The sequence below is a fragment of the Trichomycterus rosablanca genome, chromosome 12 (assembly GCF_030014385.1).
Source record: "Trichomycterus rosablanca isolate fTriRos1 chromosome 12, fTriRos1.hap1, whole genome shotgun sequence".
Taxonomy (NCBI): Eukaryota; Metazoa; Chordata; class Actinopteri; order Siluriformes; family Trichomycteridae; genus Trichomycterus; species Trichomycterus rosablanca.
The window spans coordinates 14,740,962-14,755,380 of record NC_085999.1 but is presented as its reverse complement, the minus strand read 5'-3'; the positions used below and the strand labels follow the sequence as shown (position 1 = coordinate 14,755,380).

At 38.4% G+C, this 14,419-nt stretch overlaps 1 protein-coding gene across 2 annotated transcripts in view; it reads right to left on the bottom strand.

Annotated features, from left to right (window-relative positions):
• uxs1 (UDP-glucuronate decarboxylase 1) overlaps positions 1-14,419 on the bottom strand; it is a 61,340-nt gene that overhangs the window by 31,945 nt on the left and 14,976 nt on the right. For both annotated transcript variants that reach the window (XM_063006394.1, XM_063006395.1), the window contains exons 3-5: positions 11,829-11,877; positions 4,966-5,009; positions 2,823-2,883 (exon numbers count right to left, since the gene is read on the bottom strand). In XM_063006394.1, coding sequence (XP_062862464.1) covers positions 2,823-2,883; positions 4,966-5,009; positions 11,829-11,877 — 154 coding nt within the window. The remainder of the gene's footprint in view (positions 1-2,822; positions 2,884-4,965; positions 5,010-11,828; positions 11,878-14,419) is intronic.

The window sequence follows — 14,419 nt, the reverse complement described above, 5'->3', positions numbered from 1 at the left end:
TATCCAATCTCATCAGTGTATAATCCAGGTGCTGATGGTTTCAGTGCACTGCTTTATGCCTTTACAGTGAATTTGCACGCTAAGGTATTACAGGAATGTAATAGCACTGCACTCAATACCTTTTTATTAACATGACTGCTATTTAAGACAAGACATCCTGCTTTGTGCACATTCTATGCAGATCAGTGTAAAGTAGCTTTAATAGCCTCTGGTAAATTATATACCTTCCAGATGTCCTTAATTTTTGCGTATTTGTTACAGTTATTTGTTTCCGCTCTCCCAACCATATGTAGCATTTGAAAAAAAAAATCATAATTTAATTTATTAAAACCCCAAATCAGAGAAGATTGGGACAGTATGGAAAATGCAAATGAATTATTTCATTGCAGACAGTATGAACCCAAGTTTATGAAGCCTTATGTTAACCAAAACTTATTTTTAAGTGTTGTGAGAAATAATGGCAACATTACAAAGTGGGGCCAGTGATAGCTCAGTGGTTAAGGTACTGGACTAGTAAACAGAAGGTTGCCGGTTCAAGCCCCGCCACCACCAAGTTGCCACTGTTGGGTCCCTGAGCAAGGCCCTTAACCCTCAATTGCTCATTGTGTAAGTCGCTTTGGATAAAAGCGCCTGCTAAATGCTGAAAATGTAAATGTACAAAGTGGTAAATGCTTCACCAGAAAACCCTTTTTAAAGAGTTTTTTTGCTAGTTATAACTTTTAGTTCAATTTAATTTTGTGTATGTATGATGTGTGTAAATCCAGGCCACCCAAGGAGGATGGGGGTCTCTGCTGAATCTGGTTCCTCTCAAGATTTTTTCTTCTATTTTTAAGGGAGTTTTTCCTTGCTTCTGTCACCCTCGGCTTGCTCAACAGGGGTTTTTGGTCTGTTGGTCCTAGATTCTGTAAAGTTGCTTTGATACGATGTCTATTGTAAAAGTCACTATACAAATACATTTGACTTGACTTGTTGCAGGCCTAATATATTAACAAGTTAAATAAAGTTGAAAATGATATAAATACAATATAATAAACACTAAAATAAAAAGCTGATTCCTACAATTTCTCAGAACCCCGAGCTATAACACAAGTTTAAAAGTAAAACAGTGAGGAAAATCCAGCTAAACACAGATACATGTGGACGCTTGTGGAATCTGATGGTTATTCCATACAAATGCAGTTTCGTCTCATATTCGCACTTTGATGACGTATTACCGCACAGCTCAAGCAGAGCACTGAATAAAACATCTATTCATTGTTAATTTTAAATTAAATTAAAGTTTAAATAAAAGTAAATAAAAGTTTAAAGGAAACAGTGAGTTTAAGGGTACAAATTTCTTGACAGGGCGTTGAGTTTAAAATATTTTGAGTTTAGGGGACGTTGAGTTACAAGGTACCAATGTATATTGGATTCATACTGTCTGCAATAAAATAAAAGTCTAAGTTCATGCAAGAAACAGTGCATTTTTTTATTTGCTTTTTCCATACTGTCCCAACTTTTTCTGATTTGTGGTTGTATAAGAAAGAAGTTACTAGTACTAACTGGAAATAAGCCACAGCAGATGACTTTCCTGTTTAATGTCCTGCCTCTCAATGGGAATCTCAATGGGTTTGAAATCAGGATTTTGACTAGGCCAGGCCAAAATTTTAATTGTGATTCTTTTACACCATTTAAATATGGACTTGGTCTAAAAAGTCTTTGTGCCTAATGTGGACAGTTTGTCAGCAATAAACAATTAAGCCCGAAATCAAATATTAAATAATAAATAAACTTGCATTATAAGCTAACAAGTCCATTATAGTCCCTAAAATCTTACACTAATATTTTAGTCAATTTATTTATTCGTTAGGATTTTAACATCATGTTTACACACTGGTTACATCCATGACAGGACAGAGTTTAAGTTGTGTAAGTTACTTCTTACACAAGATTCATCAGTTCAAGTTTAATGTCAAACACAGTCATGGACAATATTGTATCTTCAATTCATCTCACTTGCATGTCTTTGGACTGTGGGAGGAAATCGGAGCTCCCGGAGGAAACCCACCCAGACATGGGGAAAACATGCAAACTCCACACAGAAAGGACCTGGACCTCCCCACCTGGGAATCGAACCCAGGACCTTCTAACTGTGAGGCGACTGTGCCACCCACGGAGCCACTGTGACACCCATATTTTAGATAAGATGTTTTGTTTGTATAACCTCAGTGTTACTTAATGAATCCACAAATAACATCTGCATCAAAAAAGTGGTATAAAACAGCAGTCAAGGTCAAACCAAGAACAAAGCTTCAACCTTCAGAAAAAAATCACTATTGTGTTCTGATTTGTAAAGCTCAAAAAGATTTTGTAAAAAATTTGATTAATAAAATGCACAATTATCATTCACTGAAAATTAGTGTTTAATCCAGCAGCACTATTGAACTGTAAGTAGTTTAATGGTTAATTAAGTCATTTAAATGTTTTACACTAACCAAAAGCAAATCTTGTAGGCCATACACATACTGTTAGCTATTTATTAGAGCAATAATATCCATGTAGTATAAAAGCACAGGCTGTAAATCTATGTGACACGGACCACAGACTAAAAACAACCAAGTTTATCAGTTAACCAGCATTCCAAAGTTTGTAATAATTTTACTAATCAACAGGACCTTGGGATACTAAATCAGAAAATATACAGTTAGCTGCCTAAGTTATTCTGGAGCGCATTTATTTATCCACGGAATTCAGTATTCAGTAGTCTGACTGTCTTTTGGTGTCATGTTTTAACTTGAATTATAAACCACAAATTGAAACAAAAACAAGGATTTTATTCTCACCAAAATCCTCTTCCGATCTTTTTCTGACAGAAACTTGACAGGAGGATACTTCTGGGTTAAACTGGGAGAAATCACATGTAAAAAGAAGCAAATAATAAGAGAGAGTAAACAAACAGGTTGATTTTAATGACTTTTCTCCTAGATAGAGGTAATCAGCAATGTAAAAGTGCAAAATGTAATTAAAGACAAGAAGCCCACTGACCATAAGGAGTAAAATCATAAATGACATGGTGAATATAACCAGCCAAACATTAGCTGTGTATGTTCTTATAATGACTAATGAGTGAAGACTGAAGTCACATTTATTACCTTGAATTATTTAGTTTTATTACAACTCTTGGGACTAAGTACTAATATTAGCAATGACGATTTGAAAGTAATTTTTAATATTTATGTTTTTAATCAGAAGCATGGTTATCACTTTGTTTAGTTATTTATTAATTTATTAGGATTTTAACGTCATGTTTTACACTTTGGTTACATTCACGACAGGACAGGTAGTTACTCGTTACACAAGACAAGATTCATCAGTTCAAGTCTTTAATGTCAAACACAGTCATGGACAATTTTGTATCCCCAATTCACCTCACTTGCATGTTTTTGGACTGTGGGAGGAAACCGGAGCTCCACCCACACAGACCGCTCCACCTGGGAATCAAACCAAGGACCTTCTTGCTGTGAGGCGACAGTGCTACCAACAAACCACCACACCGCCCTCACTTTTTTACATAACCCTTCCTTTTTTCTATTTATACTTCTATTTATTTTTATGGATCTGTTTGTATCCAATTCTTCACAATTACACACAGGGTTTAGCTAAAAAGCATTTATCTTCAGTTAATAAAATAATCATTAAAAAAGCATGTTGTGCTTATTTGGCTTTATATATTAATAAAAGTAGGATTATGATCCAAACAGATAAGTGTGGCAAGTTTTCATAAATATGTGAAACTGGGAGGGGTCAAAATACTTACAATACACATTATGATAATCAATACACATTATGATAATCAATACACACTGACCAGGTATAACATTATGACCACTGATGGGTAAAGTGAATAACACTGATTATCTCTTTAACATGGCACCTGTTAGTGGGTGGGATATATATCAGACAGCAAGTGAACATTTTATCCTCAAAGTTGATGTGTTAGAAGCAGGAAAAATGGACGAGCGTAAGGATTTGAGTGAATTTGACAAGGGCCAAATTGTGATGGCTAGACGACTGGGTCAGACCATCTCCAAAACTGCAGCTCTTGTGGGGTGTTCCCGGTCTGCAGTGGTCAGTATTTATCAAAAGTGGTCCAAGGAAGGAACAGTGGTAAACGGGCGACAGGGTCATGGGAGGTCAAGGCTCACTGATGCGTGTGATCCGTCCGATCCAACAGACGAGCTACTGTAGCTCAAACTGCTGAAGAAGTTAATGCTGATTCTGATAGAAAGGTGTCAGAATGCACAGTGCATCACAGTTGCAGGGCTGTTTTGGCAGCAAAAGGAAGGTGGTCACATAATGTTATGCCTGATTGGTGTGTATATATACACACAATCAGATATAGGAGTGAACGAATATAAATAACAGAAACAGTAAAATAGATTATAACTGATATATACATATAATTATAAATATATGTAAAAAAATAATAATAATACAGTAGACCCTTGTCTCATATGTCTCTATTATTTCCTTCTTTATTTCAATAATGTTGTATTTTGTAGGTGCAACTGCACGAGAAAAAAGAAAACTTTGCTCAGCAGACTTCCTTCTTCTCTCTCACTCACCGTCCCCTTTGTCTGATACACCGTGACACCTACTGGTAGGAGTAAATATACAACACAACTGCGCTTTCTCTGCAGCTTCTTTTTGGCCATTTTAATATAGAATTTTACGAAATATAAAGAAAACACCGAAAAAATGTCCGAATGTTCGCTCACTGTATATATATATATATATATAGAGAGAGAGAGACGGTCGGGTGTTCGTGACGTCACGTGTTACGCAAATTTTGGTTCGTAATCCGAAATGTGTTTGTACGCTAAGTTGTAAAAGATCGCTCGTAACCCAAAATGTTCACATGGTAAACCGTTCGTAACTCAAGGGTCTACTGTATTAATAAAAATTTTGAATTGAATATAAACATACCTAAGCTCAAGATCCCGGATCTTTTCTCTCAGTGGGGCTACAGCCTGTTAACAAAGATGTAAAAAGCTTCATAAACAAACAGGCATCAAGTAGATTTACACAGTGAGCTTACAAACAGTGTCAGGAAAATTCAGAAAGTAAAAAGAAATAACACCACACAAGACGAGTGTAACAGAGATACCCAAGAAAAGAGCAAAAGTGAAGAAAGAAAGAAAGAAAGAAAGAAAGAAAGAAAGAAAGAAAGAAAGAAAGAAAGAAAGAAAGAAAGAAAGAAAGAAAGAAAGAAAGAAAGAAAGAAAGAAAGAAAAAGAAAGAAAGAAAGAAAGAAAGAAAGAAAGAAAGAAAGAAAGAAAAAGAAAGAAAGAAAGAAAGAAAGAAAGAAAGAAAGAAAGAAAGAAAGAAAGAAAGAAAGAAAGAAAGAAAGGTTTTCTAGGATTTAGAAAAATATAAATAAAGTAGAAATTAGAGAATAAGAGAGACCTGAGACAGATTTACAGCTTTAGGAAGTAATAATGTTTAACCCTTTAATATTGTACATCTTGTTATTTGATCGTCACATAAAAAGAACTAATATAAAAATATCTGACTGATATTTGACACTCGTTTAGTGAGAATGCCAAATCTGCCATGAGCACATTTCCTGTAGAACATCTTTTAAAAGCTTAAATACCACAGCAAATGAGATTCTTTTCAAAAGCATAGATACCGACAAATGATTCTTATGTAAATTTAAAACACTTTCAGTTGTAAGGTCAGGGAAATATGGCAGAGCCATTTCGCTAATTATTTTCTCCTATTGATGAGTATCTAGCAGCCAGATAGAGATAGTAAACCGTGTTAATCTTTGCTTGTGAAAGTGTGTGGACCTAATTGCTCTTTTTTTATGAAGGCCAACTACAACCCCTGGCAAAAATTATGGAATCACCACTCTTGGAAGATGTTCTTTCAAATGTTTAATTTTGTAGAAAAAAAAAAAATCACAGACATGCCACAAAACTATCATTTCTCAAACTGTCAAGTCAAGTCAACTTTATTTATATAGCGCTTTTTACAATATACATTGTCTCAAAGCAACTTTACAAAATCCAGGACCAACAGATACAAAAACCCCTGTTGAGCAAGCCGAGGGCGACTGTGGCAAGGAAAAACTCCCTGAAAATTACAGGAAGAAACCTTGAGAGGAACCAGACTCAACAGGGCCCATCCTTCTTGGGTGGTCTGGAGGATACTTTAAATAAATACACGATTTACACAAATCATACAAACACAGAATTGAATGATCTAAAAGGCATACAGTGGTAATAAATAGATAAATAAACAATTAAATAATAATAGAGTTGTTATCCGCTCTAGTCTTCAATAAAGTCTGTAGTGATTTCTTGTCGTTGCAATTACTCCAGACCCGTCACATCTGACGGGTCTCTGGCATTAAGAAACAATAAAAAAAGAAACAAATATAATAGTTGTGGTCAGTCAATTATTACTTTGTTGCTCCACCTCTGGCTTTTATAATGGTTTAAACTCTCTGAGGCATGGAGTTAACTAATGACAAACAGTATTCTTCATCAATCTGCCTTCAACTGTCTCTTATTGCTGTTGCCAGATCAGCTTTGCAGGTTGGAACCTTGTCATTGACCATTTTCTTCAATTTCCACCAGAGATTTTCAAATGGATTGAGATCCGGACTATTTGCAGGCCATGCCATTGACATTATATGTTTTCTTGAAGGAAAGTTTTCACGTCCTTTGCCCTATGGCAAGATGCATTATCATCTTGAAAAATGAAGTCATCATCACCAAACATCCTTTCAACTGATGGAATAAGAAAAGCGTCCAAAATTTCAATGTGGACTTTGGCATTTATTGAAGACCATCTCCCCTGTGCCTTTACCCGACATGCAGGCCCATATCATCAACAACTGTGGAAATTAACATGTTTTCTTTAGGCAGTTATCTTCATAAATTTCATTGGACAGACACCAAACAAAAGTTCCAGCATCATCACCTTGCCCAATGCAGATTCGCGATTCATCACTGAAGATCACTTTTATCCAGTCACCCACAGTCCACGATTGCTTTTCTTTAGCCTACTTTAACCTTGTTCTTTTCTTTTTAGGTGTTAATGATGGCTTTTGTTTGGCTTTTCTGTATGTAAATCCCATTTCTTTTAGGTGATTTCTTACAGTTCAGTCACAGACATTGACTCCACTTTCCGGCCACTTGTTTCTCATTTGTTTTGTTGTGCATTTTCTGTTTTCAAGACATATTGCTTTAAGTTTTCTATCTTGATGCTTTGATGTCTTACTTGGTCTACCAGTATGCTTCCCTTTTACAACCTTCCCATTTTGTTTGTACTTGGTCCAGATTTTAAACACAGCTTACTGGGAACAACCAACATCTTTTGCGACATTCCACAATGATTTATCTTCTTGAAGGAGTTTTATAATCCTCTCATTTGTTTCAACTGACATATCTTGTGTTGGAACCATGATTCATGACAATCTGCTTTGTGCAACAGCTCTCCGAGGTGTAAGCACTCTTTTTAAACTGAAGAATAATTAGCAAATCTAATCTGCTGCAGATGTTTGGTTTTTAAACTGCAAATTACAGAGTGATTCCATAATTTTTTCCTCAGATTTGAGTGATTCCATATTTTTTTCCTCTACTTGATCTAAAAAAAGCAATTGTGACTGACCACAACTATTATATTTGTTTCTTTTTTTTATTGTTTCTTAATGCCAGAAGGTTGACATTTTGAAAAATGTTAGTTTTGTGGCATGTCTGTGATTTATTTTTTTTCTACAAAATTAAACAATTGACAGAACATCTTCCAAGAGTGGTGATTCCATAATTTTTGCCAGGGGTTGTGTAAGCTGAGACACATCTATAAAAACAGACTTAAAACTGCTTAAGGAGTAATTGAATTCCCAAGGTTAGAGCTGGAATATTCATTATTCAAACAAGCCTACAGATATACAAGCGGATTTATTTCTTTTACATTGAACTTTAATAAGAATTTAACATTTTAAAGACACTTTAATGATGCATGTATACACCGTTCCGACATAACATTATAACCACCTTCCTAATATTGTGTTGGTCCCCCTTTTGCTGCCAAAACAGCCCTGACCCCTTGATGCATGGACTCCACTAGACCCCTGAAGGTGTCTGGCACCAAGATGTTAGCAGCAGATCCTTTAATTCCTGTAAGTTGTGAGGTGGGGCCTCCATGGATCGGACATGTCTGTCCAGCACATCCCACAGATGCTGGATTGGATTGAGATCTGGAGAATTTGGAGGCCAAGTCAAACTCGTTGTTGTGCTCCTCAAATCATTCCTGAACCATTTTTGCGTGGCAGGGCGTATTATCCTGCTGAAAGAGGTCACAGCCATCAGGGAATACTGTTTCCATGAAAGAGTGTACATGGTCTTTAACAATGCTTAGGTAGGTGATACGTGTCAAAGTAACATTCACATGGATGGCAGGACCCAAGGCTTTCCAGCAGAACATTGCCCAAAGCATCACACTGCCTCCGTCAGCTTGCCTTCTTCCCACAGTGCATCCTGGTGCCATGTGTTCCCCAGGTAAGTGACGCACACGCACCCGGCCATCCATCAGACCAGGCCACCTTCTTCCAATGCTCAGTGGTCCATTTCCGATGCTCATGTGCCCATTGTTGGCGCTTTCTGCAGTTGACAGGGATTAGCATGGGCACCCTGACTGGTCTGCAGCTATGCAGCCCCATAAGCAACAAACGGTAATGCACTGTGTATTCTGACACCTTTCTATCAGAAACAGAATTAACTTCTTCAGCAATTTGAGCTACAGTAGCTCGTCTGTTGGATCGGACCACACGGGCCAGCCTTCGCTCCCCACGTGCATCAGTGAGCCTTGGCTGCCCATGACCCTGTCGCCGGTTTACCACTGTTCCTTCATTTTGACCACTTTTGATAGATACTGACCACTGCAGACCGGGAACACCGTGCAGTTCTGAATATGCTCTGACCCAGTCGTCTAGCCATTACAATTTAGCCCTTATCAAATCCTTACACCCATTTTTCCTGCTTATAACATAATCAACTGTGAGGATAAAATGTTCACCTACTGCCTAATATATCCCACCCACTAACAGGTGATGAAGAGATAATCAGTGTTATTCACTTCACCTGTCAGTGGTCATAATGTTATGTATAGTCGGTGTATAAATTACAACAGAACAAAACTAATGGAAAAAAAAATTATAATTCATTATTATAAACTCATTTTGCCATTTTATGGGAATTTAAATCTGTCCAACATAGGGTTGTCAAATCCATTAAAATACTGTATATCATATTACAACTACTGGTTATAGGATTTCCCCCCAAAGCCTACACACCTTATTAATATGGCAGTGTATAGCTCAGCGGTTAAGGTACTGGACTAGTAATCAGAAGCTAGTCAGTTCAAGCCACACCATCACCAAGTTGCCACTGTTGACCCCCTGAGCAAGGCCTTTAATCCTGAATTGCTCAAATTGTATTCAGTGACAATTATAAGTCGCTTTGGATAAAAAGCCTCTGCTAAATGCCACCAATGTAAATGTATTAATGCATTCAGTTATCATCATTTTCAATTATTGAAATAATTGGGTGCAGCACAATAAGATCTGCTATGACAGATTATACAACAGGTAGTTCCGACCTTACAATCTGATTGGTTGAGAAGCGTTCTAAACGTGCTGATATTCGTGATAACAGCACGGTCTTTTCACACCACAATGGTATTACTCCACTGACGCGTTGCCATTAACGACAAGCTTCATGCACACAAACGCGCACGCAGGCAACACAGACTTTTTTTCCCGGTCGCGTTATAAATCCGTTATCTGATATACAATCTAGCGCACTGTGTAGGGAACATAACCAATTGCCTAATTCACTATCTAGTGCACTGTGTAGGGAACATATATCCATGATCTGATACACAATCTAGTGCACTATTTAGGGAACATTAATGTGTTTGTAACGCGAACAGTTAGTTAAGCCAGTTAGCAGCTCCTAGTAGTTCTGTTTTCATCCATAGCCTTTGGTGTGTGTTTTTTATTTCTTTTTTTTCCCTTTGGAGGTTCTTGCTTTCTTCTTCTTCTTGTTCTTACCTCCCTGAAATGAGTTTTTGCAACTTGGGATGTCTGCTTTGTAGTGTTAAACTTTATATTCGTTGTGGAACTACTTCTTGGCGGAAGGTATTGTCAATATTAAAGCATATTTAATATGAAATTCAGGGCTTCGTTGATTTATTTTCTTTCTTTATTTTGTAAAAAACTGTTGTATAAAAGCAATAGAACACTCGAGGTCGTGTGTTATTCGCGATAACACACTCCCTCTCGTGTTCTATTGCTTAAATGAAACACAGCAAATGTACCAACACTGGAGTTTAATAATACAGCACTTTAGTGAATGTAAAGCCCTCTTTACCTGCTTTCACTATATAGAGAATCTAACCTTTACAGTAAATTTATTCCACAAAAAAAAACAGTATTGTTTAAACATGTCAGGCATGTTCCTATATACATCAGTATTTTTCTCTTTCATTAACAGTTTTGAAAAAAAAACCCACCATCCTTCAATGTAATGACTTTATTCATAAGGGCCTAAAATTGTGTGGTCCTCATCTAAAATTCAATATCCTGAGCAATATATGGGGGAAGAATAATTACTCCCCTCCTAATTTTACCACCATGTGGTAGCTCAAAGGGTAAGGTACTGGACTTGTAATTAGAAGGTTGCCAGTTCAAACCCCCCTGCCGCCATGTTGCCACTGTTGGGCTCTTTAACCCTCAATAGCCCAAATTCTATTCAGTCATACTTGTAGGTCGCTTTGGATAAAAGCGTCTGCTAAATGCCACAAATGTAAATGTAATTTAACACTAATTTAAAAAGCAGTTAGCTGATCCAAGTTCAAATCTCAGCTGTGCTATTGACCAGTCGGAGCCTACACAGACACGATTGGCTATGTCTCCAGGAAGGGGTGTTTGAAAGGATTTCTAATTACTGCTATAACTATGTGAAATAAATGTTTGATTTTTATTTTTATTTACATATTTTATTTTATTTTATGTATATAAAAAAAAATGTTTAGAAAAATATAAAAAAATAAAGCCGCTCAAGTGGCGCAGCGGTAAAACACGCTAGCGCACCAGAGCTGGGATTTCGAATACATCGTATCGAATCTCAGCTCTGCCGTCCGGCTGGGCTGGGCGGCTGCATGTTCATAGGCAGGACAAGCCAGATATGGACTCCTCATAACTGAGTGAATTACGACCTCTGCTGGCTGATCGATGGCGTCTGCACAGAGTCAGGGAATAATGCGTTGATCAGGGTGTGGCTCTCCGTACACAAAAGCTGATCAACATATGAACATGCCTCGTGCAGGTGAAAAGATGCAGTCAGCCACTGCACACGTGTCGGAGGGAGCGTGTGACAGTCTCGCTCTCCTCAATCGGGGTGGGGGTCAGCTCCAGGGGAGAGGAAGCGTAACGCAATTGGGTATAAATTGAACACGCTAAAATGAAATTTAATCATTAAAGAAAATAAGCAAGAAAAGAAATATAAAAAAAATTAAGGTTACGGAATGACCAAGATACAATTCACTGAATTCCTTCAACTGAAAGTATTTTTGTAGAAATGAATTGGTATGAATAGTTTGGTATGCCTCCTCCAACAGGATGAAATACTAATGATCACAAGTGTATTTGTATTTACTTTTTGAATGGCTGAAATACATTCAGGTAAACACACGATGCAAAAACAAACAGACTAAGAGATCTGAGAGCAAGAGAGAGAGAGTGGGGGAAGAATTCACTTTAAAATCACTGTACCCACCTCATCAATCCTCTGCTCGATCTTCAATTCACTCTGCTCCTGGATGGACCTGTACATGTATGTAGTTTATATTTATATACTTGAAGCATACACTACATTACCAAAAGTATGTGGACACCTGACAGTAAGCTTGTTTAAATATACAGTGTATCACAAAAGTGAGTACACCCCTCACATTTCTGCAGATATTTAAGTATATCTTTTCATGGGACAACACTGACAAAATGACACTTTGACACAATGAAAAGTAGTCTGTGTGCAGCTTATATAACAGTGTAAATTTATTCTTTCCTCAAAATAACTCAATATACAGCCATTAATGTCTAAACCACCGGCAACAAAAGTGAGTACACCCCTAAGAGACTACACCCCTAAATGTCCAAATTGAGCACTGCTTGTCATTTTACCTCCAAAATGTCATGTGACTCGTTAGTGTTACTAGGTCTCAGGTGTGCATAGGGAGCAGGTGTGTTCAATTTAGTAGTACAGCTCTCACACTCTCTCATACTGGTCACTGAAAGTTCCAACATGGCACCTCATGGCAAAGAACTCTCTGAGGATCTTAAAAGACGAATTGTTGCGCTACATGAAGATGGCCAAGGCTACAAGAAGATTGCCAACACCCTGAAACTGAGCTGCAGCACAGTGGCCAAGATCATCCAGCGTTTTAAAAGAGCAGGGTCCACTCAGAACAGAACAGACGTCCAAAGAAGCTGAGTGCACATGCTCAGCGTCACATCCAACTGCTGTCTTTGAAAGATAGGCGCAGGAGTGCTGTCAGCATTGCTGCAGAGATTGAAAAGGTGGGGGGTCAGCCTGTCAGTGCTCAGACCATACGCCGCACATTACATCAAATTAGTCTGCATGGCTGTCACCCCAGAAGGAAGCCTCTTCTGAAGTCTCTACACAAGAAAGCCTGCAAACAGTTTGCTGAAGACATGTCAACAAAGGACATGGATTACTGGAACCATGTCCTATGGTCTGATGAGACCAAGATTAATTTGTTTGGTTCAGATGGTCTCAAGCATGTGTGGCGGCAATCAGGTGAGGAGTACAAAGATAAGTGTGCCATGCCTACAGTCAAGCATGGTGGTGGGAATGGCATGGTCTGGGGCTGCATGAGTGCAGCAGGTGTTGGGGAGTTACATTTCATTGAGGGACACATGAACTCCAATATGTACTGTGAAATACTGAAGCAGAGCATGATCCCCTCCCTCCGGAAACTGGGTCGCAGGGCAGTGTTCCAGCATGATAATGACCCCAAACACACCTCTAAGACGACCACTGCTTCATTGAAGAGGCTGAGGGTAAAGGTGATGGACTGGCCAAGCATGTCTCCAGACCTAAACCCAATAGAACATCTTTGGGGCATCCTCAAGCGGAAGGTGGAGGAGCGCAAAGTCTCGAATATCCGCCAGCTCCTTGATGTCGTCATGGAGGAGTGGAAAAGCATTCCAGTGGCAACCTGTGAAGCTCTGGTAAACTCCATGCCCAGGAGAGTTAAGGCAGTTCTGGGAAATAATGGTGGCCACACAAAATATTGACACATCAGGAACTTTCACTAAGGGGTGTACTCACTTTTGTTGCCGGTGGTTTAGACATTAATGGCTGAATATTGAGTTATTTTGAGGAAAGAATAAATTTACACTGTTATATAAGCAGCACACAGACTACTTTTCATTGTGTCAAAGTGTCATTTTGTCAGTGTTGTCCCATGAAAAGATATACTTAAATATCTGCAGAAATGTGAGGGGTGTACTCACTTTTGTGATACACTGTATGTTGAAATGTGTGTGTGTGAAATGTATTTATTTATTTTAAATGCACTTTCTCCTCATTTTCCTCCCGATTTAGCGCATCCAATTTGTCTTCAGCTGCCGACAGACACCAGATTTTGCATCCAAGGAGAGCACGCCGCTGCCCACGCCTTCTTTACACGTGTACAGCCCTCCTCGTCTCGTCCGTGCTTCCTGCACGGGCGTCTCTTCTGCCAATCAGGGTCCTTACACAGCGTATGAAGACCCACCCACCCACTCACATATAGTCCGGTCCTCACCCTGCAGATACGGTGGCCAATTAGTATCTGCTGCAGCCACTGCCAATTACGCCCGCCAGATGGCGCCCAGCCGACCGGTGGCAACACAGAGCCTCGAACCCGGGAGTTCAGAAACTCTGTGCTGGTGCATGAGCGGAGTATCCTGTTGAAACTATTATTTAAAAAGATTACATTATTGAGGTCAGGCCTGAATAATGGACAAAAAAGCCTGGCTCACAATTAATGTTCTAATACATTTCAAAGATATTCAATTAGGCAGCCCAAAAATGTTTATCCAAACCAAACTCACAAAACAATGTCTCTGTCTTAGAACTCTTTTTGTACATGGCACACATCAGCTGTCACCACTGTCAAGCATTAAATTAGTATTCTGTAATTGTTCTTCATACATATAATTAGGGCCCTAATAAATTCATGGGAAAATGTGCTTAATTTCATGGACCTCGTTTTTCAGAAGTGCCAGATTCAAAGCAGTCATTAAATTACACTCATAAATTAAATGAAAGAATAAATGGAAGCTACAATACACATCACA